Source organism: Fistularia commersonii, chromosome 28 (assembly GCF_037954325.1).
Source record: "Fistularia commersonii isolate RoL2024-O1a breed Wild chromosome 28, RoL_Fcom_v1.0, whole genome shotgun sequence".
Taxonomy (NCBI): Eukaryota; Metazoa; Chordata; class Actinopteri; order Syngnathiformes; family Fistulariidae; genus Fistularia; species Fistularia commersonii.
This window is the reverse complement of record NC_141311.1, coordinates 12,604,596-12,625,632: the sequence shown is the minus strand read 5'-3', so window position 1 is coordinate 12,625,632 and position 21,037 is coordinate 12,604,596. Positions and strand designations below refer to the sequence as shown.

The 21,037-nt window shown below is 37.3% G+C and overlaps 1 protein-coding gene across 4 annotated transcripts; it reads left to right on the top strand.

Moving 5' to 3' along the window:
• Positions 1-8,123: 8,123 nt before the first annotated feature.
• On the top strand, positions 8,124-20,035 carry atcayb (ATCAY kinesin light chain interacting caytaxin b). 4 transcript variants are annotated; one of them, XM_086175617.1, is made up of 14 exons: positions 8,125-8,307; positions 8,662-8,847; positions 10,966-11,072; positions 14,046-14,104; positions 14,184-14,411; positions 14,980-15,138; positions 15,616-15,718; positions 15,957-16,088; positions 16,209-16,295; positions 17,063-17,161; positions 17,451-17,486; positions 17,579-17,626; positions 17,940-17,986; positions 19,366-20,035. In XM_086175617.1, the coding sequence occupies exons 3-13, from the start codon at positions 10,996-10,998 to the stop codon at positions 17,977-17,979; spliced, it is 1,068 nt and encodes a 355-aa protein (XP_086031743.1). In that variant the 5' UTR covers positions 8,125-8,307; positions 8,662-8,847; positions 10,966-10,995; the 3' UTR covers positions 17,980-17,986; positions 19,366-20,035. The 4 variants fall into 4 exon arrangements, with proteins under 4 accessions (XP_086031744.1, XP_086031743.1, XP_086031742.1 ...); XM_086175616.1 differs by having other exon boundaries at positions 8,125-8,413; XM_086175615.1 differs by having other exon boundaries at positions 8,125-8,847.
• The last annotated feature ends 1,002 nt before the right edge of the window (positions 20,036-21,037 follow it).

The window sequence follows — 21,037 nt, the reverse complement described above, 5'->3', positions numbered from 1 at the left end:
CTACAAAGTACAAATCCATACAATCAATTTTGGTGGGGTTTCCACAACAACTAAATCCAAGCTACATTAGAAAACAAAAATCCCTCAAACAAAAAACTAAATCAATTTTTTTTTTTGTCAAAGCCTTTTCACAGGTGACGCTTTGTGGAATCACAGCCAATGTATCCATAGACCTACATCCTGCCTCTTACGTAGATGATGCAAAATCAGGACTCTTGCAGCTTATCCTAAATAGTTTAAGCAGGTAGTCTACGTAATAAACTAGCCAATAGGCACTACTAACATAGTTATTTGACTTTTATTTTTTATTTTAGTCCTGTCCTATTAACACTAATTTGCAGTGAAGATAGATTTGGTATGATGGTATAAACATGTACTTTTTCAACTGACATTTTTAATTGGAAAGTAATATGACATAGTGTTTGACTTACATGTTCAGAAACGATAATTGTATGTGTTTTGTAGCCGTCTGGATTTTCAGGTGTATAATTGCCCTTAAAATTAATTCATTATATTTGCCTATTTGCTTAACTGATGATGCCCGGCACACCAGTATTACATGATAATGTAAGGTGATTAAATAATTATTGTTTTAAAGTGGACCGTCTAGGAGACATGCTTAATGGTTACTTCTTGAAATTGAGCCCTGACGCATTCTTGCACACAAAGCTTAATCTTCTCTGGCTAATTTGAGCCTGGAGGAAATAACCCCCCTCCTAAAGCTACCTTATAAGCTTCACTCACATCCGTTGATGTCACACATGTACTGTGTCACAGGAAAGCAAGTTCAGTGCATCTAATAAACACTAACACACAAGTTTATGTAAAACAAAAAAGTAGGACATCTATTGTGTATATGGTCTTTGTTTACATTTTTTTCAAAAGCTTAACATACCACATAAACTATAGCAGCCTAGCATTAATTGCCACAAGGACTTATCATATACACTAAGATTGTAAAGCTTGTAAACTTTTCTACACAAAAATTCACTTTACTACACTTCTTTAAAGAAAGTAGCTTGCTGACTGGATGGACAAATGGCTGGCTGGCTGGATAGGTGGTTGAAACCAATCCAGCGGAAATGTAGTTGAAAATAACTTTCCATCTGATACAAAAAAAATAAAAATACTAGTGTTTCACAGCTCACGGCTGGCTAAGATAAATTGCAGTGGTCACCTGCTGCAGACAAAATTACCTTGCCTGAGTAACTAGGCTGAGGTAATTGATTTCTTTTTACTCTTGTTCAGCTGAAAAGGTGGTTATTTTCTGTTCAACATTAGCCGGTCTTTCTGTACAGTTATGAACCAACCAGATAAATTCTAATGCAATGCATATTGTATTTTGCAAAATGACCCGGTGAGTTTCCTTTGAAAAATGCTTATTTAGACAGAATGAAATCAAATGTTCCAGCGGGCGTAAGAGATCGATCTGGCTAAAATGAAAGTTATATTAACTAACTACACGACTGGATAAAATGGTATTCAGGCGTTAAACTGTACTTTTTTTTTCTTCAATATTTTAACATCTGAAATGAGTGATACTGACAAATCCACATAAGCTCAATCTATGTGTGGTTTTGTAAATTTCATTTGATAGTCCACTCATGAAACAAAATGTGTCTGAAGTGATATTGTAACTTTTACCTGCTTTTCTAATGATTTGGATCGTATCTTTGGAAGGGTTGTTATCAAAGACATTCAGGAAATCAACACAGAAGAAACACATTGGTTTCCTGAAAAATACAAAGTGCGTGCAATGAAACAGCATGTACTATTGTCAAGTTGAATGACAAATAACTCTAAACAGTTGTCATTTACCTGGCTAGTGTGTGTGGGGATACCGAGCTTGATGCATGCTAAAAATGCAAAATAATTGGGGCAAAGAGGACAAAGTTTCATAACAGAGTGTTTCGTAATCAAGATAATTAATTAGGTTGGGGCCTAATTTTGTTCTGATGTAGGCGGTTTTCTGACGTCTTCTCAAATTCTGTCTTTTGGCACATGATCAGAATGCCAAACCAACTGCACAAGCAGCAGGAAGAAAGGGAGTGGTGCCAAATTCACCAATGTAATTAGGTCATCCTTTGTGGAACTACTTTTGTCTACCTTTTGATGACAAATGACATAATTGAAGTCTGTAGGCTTTTTAATGACACAGTCAGTGGTTCATATACGTCTAGTAAAGTGTGTTGCATGACAAGATAATGTAACAATTGTCAACAAATTTAAGTTCTATTTAAATGGTCTTATTTTCACTCTTTGAAGGTAGCAAGAATACCTATATTTTTTGTTTTATCTGTACATTTGGAAATCAAAGTTATTGTCAACTCCATACTCCACATCCATCACACTACCTCGACCTCCTACACTTGAAACTTGGACTAAGTCCGCACTCATTAACTTTACGCACTTTATACGTTTTATTTGTATGCTGTTATAGTCTATTATCATCCCACAGTATATATACGGTGTATATATCATGTCAACATAGTTTTTTGAATCTTGCCATTCTATGTTTTATCCCATGATGTAGATACTATGTCTGTTTATACTATGTATGTCTTGTGTCTTGAGTCTTGAGTCACAAGATACAAAAAGGTTAAAAAATTATAATGAAGTTTTATTTCAATTTCAGCAGCTGAAAGAAAGATATAGCTGAATATACGCTGTAGACATAACAAGCAAAATATACAATCGCAAGAGAAATTTATTCTTCTAAGAACTATCCATCAAGAAATCAAATATCTCTGCTTGCAGTTGAAGTGATAAATCTCACTTGATAATGGAAAGCTTCTGCTATTGACCAAGGTTTGGCAGATGAAAATGTGCTGATCAAACTGGTCTCGAAAGGAATAGTCATATGAGACCAAGTTACTCTGTATGGATTCCTGACACTGAACAGTGAATCAATGAGTTATTTCACTTAGGTTGTCATTGCCGCTCAGAGGGTGAGGCATGTTCAGTACACTCAGAAGTAGGCTCAGTGTGTCAGCTGTATGAAAAAGGGAGCAACACATGAGGGTCCCAAGAATGTTGTAGGGAATTGACATGATTATCAAAAAGAGGAACAGTGCAGCCCAAGCCAAGAGAGACTGTTATTGCAGTTGCACATGCTTGCTGACATTTATTCATTGCGGATGATTTCATGAAGACCAAGGTGGTTTGCCACATTACACCAATTCACTCCTCAAATTCAATGTGTTTTACATGTCCTTATTTGCATCCGTACTTGCCTTGAACTGAAAGTGCAACTTGGTCTTAACTCTATACCTCTCACATGAATTATATTGGGTTCACTTCATTCTTCATAAGTCCAAAATCACTGTCATTTTGTTTGTGATATACTGAGACCTAATCAAATTAATGGATGTTTGTATGTGGAACAAACAAGTCCATAGACTTGGTTGTTTTGAAAGCAAGGTCATCTGTTCAAATCACGAGTCTTAACCTTGATGTATAGTAATTCAAAGGCTATTGTTAACTCACCTGTTCTTCTTTCAGCTTTTCCCTTCAGGGGTCGCCACAGCGAGTCAACTTTCTCCATCTAACCCTATTCTCTGTATCCTCCTCTCTCACACCAACTACCTTCATATCCTCTCTCACTACGTCCATAAATCTTCTCTTTGGTCGTCTTCGAAACCTCTTGCCTGGCAACTCCGATTCCAGCATCTGTCTACCAATATATTCTCCATCCCTCCTCTGTACATGTCCAAATCATTTCACTCAGGCCTTTCTGACAAATCTCCAAAACATCTAACATGTCCTGTTCCTCTGATAGACTAATTCCTGATCCTATCCATCCTGGTCATTCCCAAAGAGAACCTCAACATCTTCATCTTTGCCACCTCTAGTTCTGCCTGCTGTCTTTTGGACATCGTAACAGTTTCCAGGCCATACAGCATCGATGGTCTCACCACTGTCTTGTACACCTTTCCTTTTATTCTGGCCGATAGTCACTCACCTGTTCCGACCACCTAAATCTATACAGATTAGTCCTTGGACATTCTCTTTTTTTCTTTTATTTGGTTTGACCAACACAAACATTTAAAGGGTTGGAGGATATCAAGGACCTTGCAATTATATTCCCTCAAACATTGATCCAGCGCCAACCGCAGAGCTCCAACAGAGCATTTAAATACATAAACTTTGTTAAATTAAAAGCATTGTGTGTCACAGTCAACGTTTTAATATCTAGCAAATGGGGTATAGATGCTCTAGAGCAGGGGTCGGCGAGCTTTACCACTCAAAATTCATAAACAATGATTAAAACAGGGACAGTAGAGGAAAAGTATTTGAAACAAGGATCTATGTTTTACAAAAGTTCTGATATTTAGTACCCACATGATGGAAGTTATAGCTAAAGTAGTACTACTCACTACCTTTATTCAGTATTGCCCTGATTGTTCTTATGAGGCAAGTATGAATGCATTGTCTATGAGACAATGCACACGGTTACTGTTCAAAAAGACAAGAGATCTACATCTATTTAAGCATCTATATCATAGCTTTGATTCCTGGACGCACCACATAATTATTGGAATACACTGCTAAAATCCTGTTTAGGGGTTATTCTCTTGTAGGAAAATGTTGTTTTAAAACAATGAATTCTAGAGCTTAAATTATTGAGTTATTGCGGCCTCTTAGATGTGCCTCTTAGATTCCATGATTTTTCCTAAATCTTGCCATACTAAATGTCTTTAAGGAATTACCCCAGGTTTTGCTTCATGATAGTTTAGCATGATAACCAGAAAACCTGCAGATGTCAGGGTGTCACCTTTCTCTTTCTTTCCAGGCTTAAAATCATGCTCAGAAAAAAGAAACACTTCTCTTAAATTCAGTTATAGCGCAGACAACATGAACAACACTGTCATGCTCTTTAATTGGTGTTATATGTACAGAGTGTATTCAATGCAACATTGTAAATAAATTGATATATACATTAACAACAGCATATCATACTTTTCTTAACTCCTGTTATTAGTTGACTCTAACACTTTCAATTATCCTGTTTATTTTCAATTAAAATAATTGGATTGTAAATTTAGATTTTCACATAGACATTATAGTCATCCACAGAATAGAAGAACACACGGTAACTATTTGACAGAATATAATCATGGGACAGTTTGAGGCACTGACAACGCAATCAAAAATAATTCTAAAATCTCTTTTTATGAAATCTTTGAACTCTTCCCGACTCATACGTAGTGTATGTCATAATATGACTCACATTTTTCTATAACTTATGGAATGATTATGTACTGCAATCATTTTTGACTCTTTTTTGGTCCATGCATCTGGCATAGACAGAGGGGCTGATGGAAGAATGGTCTGAGAGTGGATGGCTTTAGTTGCCCAGGCTATTTTTATCAAGCCAAGAACATCGTTCAAAGACTCCCCAGCGACCTCTAACGGTACTGCTAAGCATGTGGACAAGATGGCGTGACAAGATAGTGTTTTAAACACAGTTTGTTACAAGTTAATGATACAACTACACGATTAGAAACAAGACAAATCAGAAAATTAACTCTGATAATGAATGAACATGATCCCATTTTTTCCATTAGAAGTTTGTTTTTACATAGTTTTTTTGTTTGTTTGCTTGTTTTTTGTGGTAACTATGCCACTGGTTTATTGTTGGTCAGGCTGGCCGGGCGAGCATACCCCTCATTCAAATGTATTTTTCGGATGGAAGAATAGTGGTATTATCAATTTATACCATGTTATTTTCACAGCTCTGCAGCCCCTCCTCCGACTGACCTCCTCTGCATGGAGGAGACTCACAAAATGAAGAAAGAAATAATTCCCTTAATGGTAGTAGTTTAGGTCATAATAAGTACAAAATGCAGACCCAAGAGATGAGATGAGATGTTCTTGAATGATCCCATGATGGGGAACTTGTTTAGCAGCAGTAACAAGACATAAAGACAAGATAGTGACAAGATAAAATACAAGTAAAAAATAAATAAAATAAATAAAACTCTGGTGGGGAAAAGTTCAAAGTATAATCTAAAAAACATGTCCCTCCATATTTACCAAATATAGTGAATGGTCCCCTGTCAATCGCATTGATAGATAGAGAACTAAAATGACACAATGCTATCAATACTATCACAACACCATAGTAGCAAATGAGATGAGATGAGATGATGAGATGAGAACAACTTTATTAATCCCGAAGGAAATTGTTGTGCCAGAGTTTCAAGTACAAAAACATAACAGTAATATATAATAGTAGAAAGGAGGAAGAATAAGAAATATAATGAAATATGAATTGTCTAACTGTTAGCAGTAACTACAAAGATTGAAGATTCCCTGCTTCTGAGGGAAGAACAATTAACTTAATAGTTACTAAAGCAAGAAGAAGTAATAGAAAAATAGAAGTAGAGAATTTAGGAAAAAGAGACACTAAGGTGAAGAGAAACTCTGGCAGGCAGCCGTCCGAGACAGCACCGGAAGTAAGACAAAAACATAACTGTTGTTATTCAAAATCTATATCAAAATCGAACACTTATAGTCATAGCTGATATTTTTCCCCTAATAAAGACTAACTAATATATCAAATGACTCAAAAGACTTGGAATGTTTTTCCTAATACCTGCATTATCTATTGTTCCTCATACCAAGTAATGTAGGCACAGATTAGTGGTGCATTACTTGTCCTAAACAAGTTGCATACCAGACATTTGATATTATAAAAAGCCATAAAGTTATGCTATTGCTCATTGGCATTTAAATGCTTTGTGTATGCCCTCTAAATAATGGCGATGTGATAAAATTATGAACATACAAATATATTTCGGCCTGTACACAGCTGATAAAATTGCGGCCCTTTAAGATCTCAAATTTGCCAAACAGCCCCGGGAACAACAGCATAACTGAAGTATAAATCAGGCTTACGGGAGAGCCTACAATGGTTTCATTCCACTTTATTCCATGAGAATATTTATTGAAGGTGGTGTCAAGATTGAGCTTTGATGACAGTTTTGTCAAGTGTTTAAATGCCTGGATTAAGAGGGATTTCAAAAAGGCCGGCCCCTCCAGCCCTCCACACTCAAAAGCAATTTGTGAGGATTCAAAGATAAGAGAGTCTACATAAGACCTATATTTGCAGATGGTTTGGATGATGTATTACTGGTGAAACATGACTCCTTTGAATATATAATTCAAATTCTGAATATAAATTCAAATACTCAGAAAACGGAAACCCTCACTTTCAAGGGTCAAGCGTAAGAACAATATATGGAACTTGCCCTCAATAACATATTCAGGAATCGATTTAACAAAAGATAAGTATATCTCTCTAAAAAGCAATGTTACCATTTTTTACCACTTATACTATAATATTATTTGGAATAGAAGCGGATACTTAAAAAGATACAGTGGTGAGACATTAACTTTCTCATTCACACATCTGGCCAATTTAGTGTTGTGAAGTAATGTATTTCGAGATTTTGGACATTTGAAGCAAAGCGGTGAACCGAGAGGAAACCTATACAGACATGGGGAGATCATGCAAACTCCACAAAGAAAGACCCAAAAATACAAGTAAAAGTTTCACAATCAAAATTCAACGACACTCACAAAATACATTTGTATACATTCGATCGAAGGTAAACACCCTTGCACTGTTTCATGATCTTGCAGCTGTCATAGGTCTCATAGTGAGCTCTCTATCACCATCTGAAAGGATACTTATTACATAACTAAAGCTATATGACTGATCAGGGATGGATTGAAACCCTAAAAAAGGATTCCCTCCATCTAAATTTTCTGAAAAATAGTGTTTTCTTATTTAAAATATGCAGGAAATATTCAGTGCATCATAACATTTTCATTTGTGAGTGTATTTTGTCAACATTAAAAATAAACACAATTCACCATATTATCTAGTTGCAGTAAAGGAATGGAGGAGCATCTGCTCCTGCTGGCCATTGGTTGTGGTGACACAGTGTTGCCTTATATTTGCCCAGAGCTCAGTGCAGCTGTGATGAGAGGGAGGAGAGGAAATGCAGAAGTCAGTGACTCAGAGTAGAGGCGACTTCATGTGGAGGAGGGGCTTTCACAATAAAAAGAGAGAAAGAGAGAGGCGAGAGAAAGAGGGGAAAGAGAGAGAGAGAGAGAGAGAGAGAGAGGGAGAGAGAAGGAGGGGAGAGAGAGAGAGAGAGAGAGAGAGCGAGAGAGACCTTTAAACAGATAGTGAGAAAAAGCAAGCGAGAGCAGCTGTGAGGGAGGAAGATGCTGTTGCCTGGGAACAGCAAAGTAGGAACGTCTTTCTTCTTCGGGTGGCATGAGGATCATAACACAGTAGGTCATGGATGGAAAATGAACTGAATGCGAGGCAAAGGAGACCAGCTGAGCCTGACTGGAGGGGCTGCACTCTGCTGAGGAAAATCAAAGAGAAAGAGGGAAGGTTTGATTACATAAACAAACGCAGCTTGCATACGGATGACATCATCACAGCAGGATTATAGCTCGGAGTAGTGTGTGTAGTGTGGAGGGGGACGTAGGGCGATTCAGCAGGGGTAGATAAGCGTGATGTGGATGAGCGGAATCATCTTTCATTCAAAAAGCAGAAAGGAATCTGAGTGGTGGATGAGATGAGCGCAGGATGATGCTTGTTTTTGGTGACCCTGTCTCCTTCTACCATTCTCCTCTCAGCAGGAGGACACTATTTCCAACAGGGCCTCTTCATCAAACAGCCCATGTCCTGAGTCCATGAGTGACCCACTTGCAGCAAAGTGGTGCACCCCATTCTGCTCAGCCATATTTGAGGAGGAACCGGAAGGAGGAGCAACAAGGGGAGTTCGAAAACAATACAAGATTAAGTCCTCTTAATTTCAGGCTGTAAGTACTGTTCCTTTACATGGGCCAGCATTTTTCAGGATTACGTGCTTTCATGCATTACTTTCTTATCCTTCCTTGTGAATGAAAATCCAAGATTTAGGATTTGATTAGCATTTGTTTACATTTTTTGGACAGGGATGGTGGCCATGACATGTTATCTGAGGTTTTGTATTGATATAAGATCATGAAGGCAGACATTAATTTTTGATACAGTGAGAACAATTTATTTAGATTTCTCAGATATCTTTTAACCCCACCATTCCTGTTTGGCAAAAAGTAGTATGTGATTTTGCATGGCTTTGTTGTTTTGATTTAACAAAATTGTGATGACACACTTTTCCCTTCTTGTTTATCAGAGGTATTTTTAATTTGAGTCGAGAGCATTTGAACACTAATTTTTGCCAAGTCAATAACAGAGTTTTTCATGATGAAATATTTTTCTTGTTTGCATGACTCTAATGGCTTTTCACTTAACACTTCTCCCGCTTCTAGATTGAAATAAGGAAAAATCCTTTCCAGTAGTCTTTTTTAATCTTAATTCGCTTAATTCGCTTAAACCTCAACCTCTGGACTGTGTAAATTTAAAAGGTAGACACTTCAATGTCACAGTACAGGAACATTACTTATGAGAGCTGCTTAAAGTAAAAGGAGTGGCTGCTGAAACAAAAACGTAGATACGAAAAATGTTGGTGACTCTGTTTTTCAGTGTAAAAATGGGAGATAATGAATGCCAAATGAAGGCTGCCATTTGGGCTCAAATCAAGCACATCCAACACTATCTCGCGTCAGTCAGTTAACACTTCACAAATGAACTATTTGAGTCTTGACATGAGACATTCACATGTCAGTGATTTGCAGTTCCTCCATGATTTTTCTTCTTCTCTATATTCTTGTGTGTTCTATATTTAGTGGTAAAAATTATGGGTTAGATTCCGGGGGAAAACGTTTTTATATGGTGTAACTTGAAGGATCTTAGTGAAATGCTGTTTCAGGAATTCCCCATCGCATCAAATTCTGGAACTCTGTCATGTGACTGATGAAAGCTTTGCTACCCCATGGTTTATCTCCTTACTTCATTCTAACTCATGTTAAGTATGGAGAATACTAACAAGTTCTAATACTACACAAAATATTAAGTTGTTACAAGACTGTGACTTAAATGACAATGAATGAAGAATTAAAAAGGAAATCACATACAAAAAAGCAAGTAAAAATAAACTCACCATGAACATAGATTTGATTCATGTAATGTGCACAAGTCAGACATTTGTCCATGGCTGTTATTTACTGAATTCCAAATTACCATTACTAGAGGCATTTTTTTCCGATTTCTCAAAACAGATCAGTCCATTGATATAATGTCCTTTTTCTTTTTCTCCAATTTCCCCTGTGGGAATCAATAAAGTATCATCTTATTTCATCTTCCAAAGTGCAAGCTGAGAGTTTAAAGATTTGCACATGGGGATTGAAACGAGGTAATTTATTCACCAGGATCCAAAGACAGTCAGCTCTTCTTCCTCAGATTGTTTAGAGTCGAGCGCATTGCCAAGCAGACATAAGACAGACATCTGTTTATCTCTGGATGTTCGAACACAACGTATTCTAGACTTTCTGGAATTTGTTGAACTGTCCACCATCGTGAATCCAATCAGCAGCGTAGACAGTGTTTAGCCAGAGGGCCGGAGCCTTTTTAGAGCACTCCTGTTGTTGTTTTCCCGTTGCGCATCATTGCCATACCGATGGACAAATGGGCCGCTGTAACAAATGTGACAGCGCTGAACTCCCCCTCCCTCTGTGCATCCACATTTTTGATACAGGAAACACACGATTACTCTGCATGACTGATCATTGTACGAGTTCTGTCTGTCTTTTACAAAAATAACATTTACTATTTAATGTGCACTCTATTATTATTATGTAAATCTCATGTCACCGTGGGAAAGTGACAAACATCTTCATGATTCTTTTGTATGTCTAGGACATGTAAAGAAATTGGCAATAAGGCTGACTTTGACTTTGACTTTGACTTTGACATCTGTTGTATGATAAGTTATTTGGCTCAATTAAGACATCTACCTGAACCTCACAGTGTGTTCCTGACTGGTGTTGCTTTCGCAGTAAACCACATTGTGCCCTCTCTGGAGGGGGATGGGAACGGCTGAAGCTACTTTACGTATGGACAGCATGGAGGTTAAGGATGAATGGCAGGATGAAGATTTTCCAAGGTATCCTTAATGTTTGTATGCATTGTCCCTTTGCTTATCTACTGTAATAGTAATAAAGGAAGAAAAATGTGTGCTGAAAAGTGTACATTTCCTATATATTTGAAATTGTATTTTTTGTCTATAAAATCATCAACCAGTACACCATCAGACCCATATCAACATATCACAAAGTGACCAAAAGTTAAGGTTCCCCTTGTCTCAAATTTTTCACTATTTTTGTGATATTTTTGGTGCATATCTTAAGCAGAAGTCACTGAACAAACAAAACTTACCTGATACTGCAATATGGATTTCTAAATCTTTGTAAAAGTATATCTTACTATTACTTTAAAATGATGTCTGCTTTGTTATCTTAATATGACTGTTGATTTTCTCTGAACTTTATGAATCCATTCTTCCTTTGTGCATATCAGTCAGATTTCCCCATAATGTTTTTGGTAATTTGTAAAATGTGCCTTGTTCAGGCATTGTTTTTGTTTCTTGCGTTTTTTTTTTTCCGTTTTTTCCAGGTATTTTCTAGCAATGCAAAATTGTACTTTCTTTTAAAACATGTACATTTAATTTGTCATATATTGATAGATACATAATGAAAATAACTATAGTAGTGATCAAATGGTTGGAGTCTGCTACTTGGCCAAAAATGCCACAAAAGTATCCAAACTATTAGATTTCTTAAAATGTACTTTACAGGTTGTTGTTTTGTTGAAGTATTATTTTCACCGTACATTTTTTTCAAAATATTTTTATACAGCTTTGATAAATCCTCTCTTTAAAACCAAACCAATTTAAGACAATTTGGGATGGAAATATTCAGCATTTTAGCAGATGTAGGAAGTATTTGATATAAAGTTTGTTCATTTCATTCATAATTTTGTTTGCAGCCCTTTCAATACTAATAGCATACAAAAGGGTTCATACTTGCAAACCTCAGTACACAGTATAAATAACTTCATATACTGGCAAAATCAAGTAAAGCCTCATAAAAATGAGATGTGCTTGTTGTTTATCTTTCACTTGTATTCATATTACAAAATGGTGGGAGAAATATTATATTTTTGCTATTAAGTATACTATTAACATGTAAGTATAGCTGACATGTTCAGATGGATAAGTCAGAAGCACACAGTGTAGCCTATTCAGCAAAAGTTGGTCTTTAAAATATAATGGTGGGCCAAAAACCTGAAGAGATTTTTTCCGAATGGTCTCGTGGTAGTATTTCTACAAAAGTGGTTGATGTGACAGATGAACACTATTGTTATCTGATGAAATCAGTCACGAGGGCTGAGGTACATTTAAGTCTAAGGGCCTCATATAAATATTTGACTGGCAAGTACCCAGGGACACTATCCAGTCAGGAACAAGTGATTAAGACAAGGATGACACTTTTAAAATGTATATCATATTTTCTATAAAGCTAAAAGCAAGGGAAACTGACAAACTGACAACAGTTATACAAAAACGATGAAAATAACATTATTATTATAATTAAATATATCTGAAGTAGGCAAGAGTCTAGGACAAAGAATAGAGTTTTGAATATTGGGACAATGACAGGAAAAGTTAGAGTTGGTTGACATGATGCAGAAGACAAAGGTAGATAGCTTGGGAGCATTGATTAAGTTGTTTTAATCATGGTACTAATGGGAGGAAAAAAGAGGACTTATCTTGACGGAGGTTTTTGTTGGGAATGTTCGTGAGGTGTCAAATAAAGTGTTAAGTCTGCACCTAGAAATTGAAGGTGTGATGCTCAATCTTGTTCGTGGTTATGCCCAACAGGTGGGATGTGAGTTAGAAGAGAATGAGAAATGATGGAGTGAGTTTGATGAAGTGATGCAGAGTACCCTTAGAGACGGGAGAGTGGTAATTGCTGCAGACTTCAATGGGCATGTTGATAAAAGAGTATCAGCCAGAATTTAAAAAAATGGGTATTCGACAGTAGTTAGACCAGGAATGGTGTGTTGTTTTCATTGAGGAAAAGACAGGAAGAGCAAAGAGGTTGAAGGGATGAAAATGTTGATGTTTTCTGTGGTAGCGGCGAGGATGAAAGGATCAGGGATGAGTCCACCAGAAGGACAGCACATGTTAGATGTTTTGGAGATTTGTCAGAAAGGCCCGACTGAAATGATTTGGACATGTAGAGGAGGGACAGTGAATATATTAGTAGAAGGATGCTAAGGTTGGAACTGCCAGGCAAGAGACCAAGAGGAAAAATGAAGTGGAAATTTATGGATGTAGTGAAAGAAGACATGAAGTTAGTTGGTGTGAGAGAAGCGATGCAGAGGATAGGCTTGGATGGAAGCTGATGATTTACTGTGGTGACCCCTGAAGGAAGCAGCCTGGAAGTATGCAAGAAGATGAAATAGATCTCTACATTCTTCATTTACTAATGTAAATGAAAAATCTAAATCTAAAAAAAAAGAAACAGAAATAAACTAAACATTTCTAGGAGAAAATTAAAAAATATCTATGTCAGCAAAATTATACAGACACACAAAATGTGCACATCTGTGAATTGCGAAAGCTTTATCTATTTTGTCTGTTTGATAAAAAGCTGTATGACGTTAAATAACTAACAGATTATCGCCCTCTCATTGTGATGTGTTTGGTTTACCAATGAAAAGATTCTGATGGCATAATAATAATTATCACAGGAGCTCCACTTAGTTTGTTCAGGCACTGATCCCCTTATCTTTGTGTCCCTGCATCTCTCTTCCATTTTCTCTTTCTATATATCTCTCTATCACTCTCCTAGTCCTCCTCTACCCCTGAATAATTATAATGTCGTAGGAAAGATAATGATTACTAGTGTTCATTTCTCAAACAATACATTGTTTCTGGAGACAAAGTGCAGTTAGATAAGACTAGATGATGGCACATGGCTGCACCGCAACCTGGTCTCTGTGTACTGCGTTGGTCATTTACTTTCAGATCAAATAGAAACAATCTTCATTTCTATCGCTCCTGTTTTTCCAGGCCTCTACCAGAAGATGGGGAACTTGATTCTTCATGTGGACTCACTGACAACAGAACCAGTATGTGGAACAACTATCTACCATTGTACCCCTTTATTTACAACACTGGTATCTAAAGTCTCCAAATTTGCTTTCACAGACCCCCCCAGCAGTCTAAATGTGGGAGAGTCCCTTTGCCAGCATAAGCGTCGCACTCTGATGGCCCCCGACATGAACCTGTCGCTGGATCAGAGCGAGGGGTCGTTGCTCTCTGATGATTTCCTGGAGACGCCAGATGACCTGGATATCAATGTGGATGACATCGAGACTCCAGATGACACAGACTCACTGGAGTTCATCAATAATGGCAACGAACTGGAGTGGGAAGGTCAGACAGAGGTTTAATCATCATTAGATAATGAATGAATGATAAAATAAATACTTTGTTTTACCTGCATGGTGGTTGATTTGAATCATCACTCAAACGACCTGGTTTCAAATCTTGTTCCTAAAAACTGAGAATAAATAAAGCTTGAAGTACATACATGGCAGCCAAATGATGAAACCCAGCAGTGTTTATAAATCCCAAAATTATAATGGATTCTTACTGACTCAGTATCAGAACTACTGCCTTACTTACTGACATATAATAAAAAACTGATTATTTTCTTCTTGATGTTGTAGAAATACAGGTTTGGAGTAAAAAAAAAAAAAAAATCTAAATAATAACCTGAATTTAATAATGAGATGTATACATATGTAGAACAGGTCACACATTAGAACTGGTCACAAACAGTGCTTATTTTGAAGTTTGATTGCAGCAAATAAAGATAATAAATAAGTACATAGAAAAAAACCTCACTGGTTAACATGCATCTGCTTTAAACAACATCATGAATTTGTGACCAAATCCAAGGGAGCCTTCCAACAACTTACGAGTATCACCTTATTAACAGATGACACCCCTGTGGCCACTGCCAAAGGTCTTCCTGGTGAAGGTGAAGAAGAGCGAGATTCATCTGGTCGTCTTTGGCGAACAGTGATCATTGGAGACCAGGAGCAAAGGATCGACATGCAGGTCATCAGACCGTATCTGAGAGTGGTCACGCATGGAGGTGAGTTACAAACTAGTAACGGGAGAGCCCGTCTGGCATTGATGGAATCAGATAACTGCCATGTAAACAAACTTTGGCTCTGTCAATTGCTATTGCTTCTGTTTTATTTGACCAATTTCACAGGGAACACCAAAAGGTCTAAGATTTTTTTTTTAGAATGTTCATGGCAGAGAAACATCATTAATTTAGGATTTGTTCATTTAGTATAAAGTTAAATAGTACAATCAGTAGTTTACATACATTGAAAATCTGCCTCTGTGCTCTCTGAATTGCCGTCCTCATAATCTGCCACTGAAATACCTTCTGGTGCACCAATATCGTATGGGTTTTGAAAAATGGGTATTAAATAGGAAGTTGAATTTTAAACAATTAAAGACATTTTATATTTTTGAACAAGCTACTGGCTTATGTCACAGGCTGATTATTGATTGCAAAATGGCAAAATATGAAATGGATTCTTTCAATGCTTTTTTTCAGGATATTATGGCGAGGGCCTGAATGCCATCATTGTGTTTGCAGCCTGCTATCTTCCCGACAGCAGCTGTGATGACTACACATACATCATGGAGAACCTCTTTTTGTAAGACCCAGTTTGGTCTTTCAATGTATTCTTAGCTTACATTATCACAGTAAAAGATTAAGAATTCACAATTAAAACTTTGGATTGAAAAGGAATCATAATTGTTTCCTCATCAAAATTAGAATTTGTTTACATTAGATATGGTCCTTTTCTAGTGATCATTTGGACATAAATGCTCAATTGTTTTTTTTAAGTTACTGCCTTGTCAAAGAACTGTGATGGTTGGTTCTGTCACCAGGTATGTGGTAAGCAGCCTTGAACTGCTGGTAGCAGAAGATTACATGATCATTTACCTAAATGGAGCTACTCCTCGTAGGAAGATGCCTGGCATCGGTTGGCTCAGGAGATGCTATCAGATGATTGACAGAAAGTAAGACAGATTTCTATGTGATAAATAATAAGCGTAGAAATGTAATTAATCTGATGATACTGGAGGTTAACAGTGGAAAAAAAACATTAACATAGCACAAACACTGAATTACTTCCACAGACTGAGGAAGAATCTGAAGCTTCTCATCATTGCTCACCCAACATGGTTTATCCGGACTGTCTTGGCCATCTCGAGGCCGTTCATCAGGTGAGATTTAATATCTATGGACAAGGGACTTTGGCTGAGAAACCCCTTCGCTCTAAAAAAGGATAAGATTTTACAGTGAAGTCAAAAAGTCTATGAAAGTCAGGAGACAGCTTGTTGTTGCCGCCTGTTTCAAAAGCAAAAAAATGTTTCTCTTTTAAAAAACACTGTCCAACTTACTTTAATTTAGAGTTTAACAAAAAGACTTTGAAAGGATGATCAACGCTCTACATTTTTTTTGCATTTTTGCAAAAAACAAGCCACCCTCTACCAAAGGATTCCCATAAAAAAACAGAAGTGCAGCAGCCTTACAGTTTCCAAATATGCGTGCTTGATACCACATTTGAATACATGAAGCAGACCTAAAGTCTCTGCAATTTTACTGGAAGCCCAGTGTGGATGCTGAGAAGAATAAACCACATAATAGAATGGAAAATGAAAACAGAAATCACTGATCAGACTGATAAGCAATATAAAAGAAACTGCTTTCAAAATCTATAAACTTCTTGGTTAGATATGTCAAAAGTCCAACTCTTGATGTTAAAAGTACATAGATAAAGTTGTGCAGAGATTAAAGACTGCTGTATGAAGGCTGAGGCAGTAGAGGCACTCTGCTTAAGGTCACTTGCGTAGACATTTCAATTGTTTTCCTCCAAGCATGAAAACTCCAGTCTACTTCTTTTTTATGTTCCTTTGTGTCTCGTTTTTTAAAACCTATTGTTCTGTTTTTTGTTGTTTTTTTTGTAATGTTTGGCATATTTTTTTCTCAGCGTAAAGTTCATGGATAAGATACGTTACGTTCACACTTTGGAAGAGCTCAGCCAGATCATCCCCATGGAACACGTGCAGATTCCAGACTGTGTGCTGCAGTAGGTACTCTCTACCACTAAGAGTCACCACTGAAACATTCAATCATGAACGCTGTGGCAACTGTTTGCAACATTCAAATGTTTTAGATATATTTGATCAAAAATACTACGGGCCAAATTTTCCAAAATAACAGATAAATAAATTAAAGATTTTTCACCCTCAACAGCATGTTATTGTTGTTGTTGATATTAAATAATAGTATTGGTGACTTTTATGACAGTAGTTTGCATGTGGGCCTGGAAGGCTTTTTACCCACTTTGTAAATCTTGTCTTGTTTTGTTTTTAAAGGTATGATGATGATAAGCTAAGAGCACAAAGAGAAAGGTGAGCAACAATTTACTCCTTCCCATTTGATATGAAGATGATATTTTTCTGTCTTTGACCACATGTATTCTATAAATACATTCCACCTACAGACTTGAGCAAGAGAAAACACATGCCAGCTCATCCCTCCCTAAAGAAAGGTGACCTTAATTTTCAGGAAAGTCATTTCAAAATGATTGTACATCACAACAGGGCAAAATACGATTACTCAGTGGTTTCTACAAATGAAAATGTCAAATTTAACCTTAATTTGGTTTTCAAGTCAACGTTGTTTTATAGAATGTATTAAACTGTTAAGAACATTTTCTCCGGATAGAACATCTTAAGCTCGCCATACCACATCAATTATCTAACTGTGTAATCAAGTACCGCAAGAATTGACAACATTTGAGGTATTTTTGTCTAATATACAACTTTTTTTTTTTTATCTTAACTCTAACATTTTCTTTTCAGGCCAAAGTCCATGATGGCAGAGGTTAACCGTAACATCTGACATTAAGGTAAACGTTCTGGATGACATAACATCAACTGCAACGTCCACCAGACTAGTTTCTAGAGTCGACTGAAACTGATCTCTTACAGACAAGGCATTTTCTCATCTAAGTGCTGAAGCCACATAGTGCAGTAAATCATGGCTAGAGAGAGGAGGAGCCTGTCAAGTGTTCAGTCACTGAGGTTGTCTGGGTCAGATCTCATTTCAGTGGTTTGGAGATCTATTTTGTAGGATCACCAAACCACTCATATCAGAAAATCAGGTGGATGAAATATTTTGGTACTTGATGTGACTTTGTGCACCCTATTCTAAAATGTTAAATAATAAGAAAAATGAAAGATTACTCATCATTGTAATTGAGTAGAAAAGTATATATTATGCATATATCATGCAAAATGTAATAAAGTATGTATTATGTATATATTATTGTAAGTCTATTGTAAGTCGCTTTGGATAAAAGCGTCTGCCAAATGCAATGTAATGAAATGTAATATATTGTGCAAAATGCAATATAAGTAAAATGAATTATTACTGCAACTGGCATTTGAGTACAAAAGTAATTATTATGCATATATTATGCAAAAAATGTAATTAAAAATTAATGTACAGTAAATTATTGCATTAGCTCTAGTGTTTACAATTAAAAACATTTGGAGTGAAACCTTTCAGAAGATAGCATCACACTCATTGGAGGCCTAAAAAAAGCAGAACCGGGCTTCTTTACATAGTTCAGCTGAAATTATATCTTACATACAGCACAAATAATCTTTTTTTCCTTCTTAACCTTGTCTTATACTTTCCAGCACAAACTTTTTTTGTGTATGCCCTCTGTCAACCATAAACCCATTTAATATTGATATTTGCAAAATGTTTCAGCTGACCTGTATCACCCCCAAAGAAATGACAGATGATCCTCAAACACTATCCTCACACAGTAACACTGTTATGTAAAACCCAGCTGTTCATCACTATAAATCAACTCGCACACAGTTGCTTTACTCTGTTTTAATGAACAGAGCAGAAAGGACTCACACTACAGCGCACATCAAGAAATCATGGGAAATAAACACTGCAGTTGCTGAGGGTGGAAAGAGGTCAGTTGATTAAAGTATAATAACATCCCCCTCCAGTAATCTGTCCCTCTGACCAAATGCATCAGCTTCCATAAATCTCAGCTATAAGCTGTTGAACTAGCTGACATCCCAGGAATGGAAATGAAAAACATATTGAACACATGGCAGGGAAGTGGCAGAAAATTTGTTGGCAAACATTATAAGCTCAAACAATACCTGCCTATTGCCGCCCTCCTGTATTTAAATAACTTGATGAATCATGATAATGGAAAATTTGGGGTAAAAACCAAAACTTTCTCAATTTGTTTTACAGAGCTTTAATTGGAGCATCTACTGATTTGAAGATAAACCAGTCATCATAAGCTGTTGCATGGAAGTAAATCGTTTAACCGGATCATCTACAGTGAAGACAACCATCCATCTCATCAATCACTTCTTCAAACAACAGAGGGATTATTTGCTCTAAAGCTGTCAATCTGAATGTGTGTTTATTCCCTAAATGTCAAATAGAGATTTGTCTTCAGCATGTTGGCAACCTTTTGAATGAAAATTGACTGTGATTAACTGATAAACTGGGAGTGTCAGAAATTTCAAAGTGTAAATACATAGTCTTGTTTTATATTTTTGAGAGAGGTGTATATATTTGATATAATGACACGGAAGTGTGCTGGTTACATGTTTTCTGAAACAATGTGGATTGATATTGTTCTCAGATCTACAATAGATGTTTCTACAGTTAAAGTGCATTACAATTTTCCAGTTTGATATGCTGGTGGCATGCTAGTTTTTATTTGTATGTCCCTGTTTTATTTAGGAATTTCCGTTTTGTCATCATATTTTAGAAGAACTTTTAAAAGACTGAAAGCGTAACTAGTAACAAATGAAATATATTTAAAGAGAGTAAGATTATTTGAAATGTTATTTATGAAATTGCTATTTCTCGTCTGTAAAAAAGAAATAAATTATTGAGTTATCCATCCAAACATCCATCCATCTTCCTCCGCTTATCTGAGATTGTGTCGCGGGAGCAGCAGGGGTAGCAGTGAGGCCCAGACTTCCCCTCTACTTGGTGCATCTCTTCCCAGGCCACGCTAGAGACATCGTCCTGTCAGCGGTCCATCTTGGTCTTCCCCAGGGTCTCCTCCCAGTTAGAGATGCCCTGAACACCTCATCAGGTAGGCGTCCACGAGGCATCCTGACCAGATGCCCGAGCCACCTCATCTGGTTCCTCTCTACGCGGAGGAGCAACTAATCCACTCTGAGCCACTCCCGGACGGCCGAACTCCTCACCCTATTGCTAAGGGTGAAGCTGTGCAGCCTGCGGAGAAAACTCGCTAGAACCCGTGACCTTGTCCTCTTGGTCACGACCCACAGATCGTGACCATAGGTAAGGGTAGGAATGTAGATTGACCAATGAATTGAGAGCTTCGCCTTTTGGCTCAGCTTTTTCTTCACCACAGCCAACTGGCTCAGAGTCTGCCTCACTGCTGACGCCGCACTGATCTCCTGTCAATCTCCCGTTCCACCTTTGCACCACACATGAACAAGAACCTGAGATACTTATACTCCTCCACATGAGACAGGGCCTCTTCCCCGAGAGTGAGCGCTCCACATTTGTCTGGCTGAGAGCCATGGTGTTCTCACCATGGAGGAAGGGTGTTCTCAGCCTTTCCGACACCAGCACCCAGGTTGAACCTTATCCTCATCCATCGAGAGCTGGAGATCACGATATGATGAATAAAACAGAACCACATCGTCTGCAATAAGCAATCATGAAGTTACCGAACCAGATCCCCTCAACACCCTGGCTGTGCCTAGAAATTCTGTCCAACAGCTCTGCCTCCTCATTGGAAGGCAAGTTGTTGAGATTGAGGAGGCCTTGGAAGTATTCCTTCCACCAATCCACAACATCTCAGCCCATAATCCCCACTGTACACACTGTTTGACGGTGTCCTGCTTACTCCTCCTGAGTCACCGTACGGTGG

Bases quoted from the DNA above. Each gene is read 5' to 3' on its own strand.
- atcayb (XM_086175617.1), top strand. From the start codon at position 10,996: ATGGGAACGGCTGAAGCTACTTTACGTATGGACAGCATGGAGGTTAAG. The intron at 15,719-15,956 runs GTAAGACCCAGT...TTCTGTCACCAG, and splicing joins ATCATGGAGAACCTCTTTTT to GTATGTGGTAAGCAGCCTTG. The intron at 16,089-16,208 runs GTAAGACAGATT...TTACTTCCACAG, and splicing joins TATCAGATGATTGACAGAAA to ACTGAGGAAGAATCTGAAGC.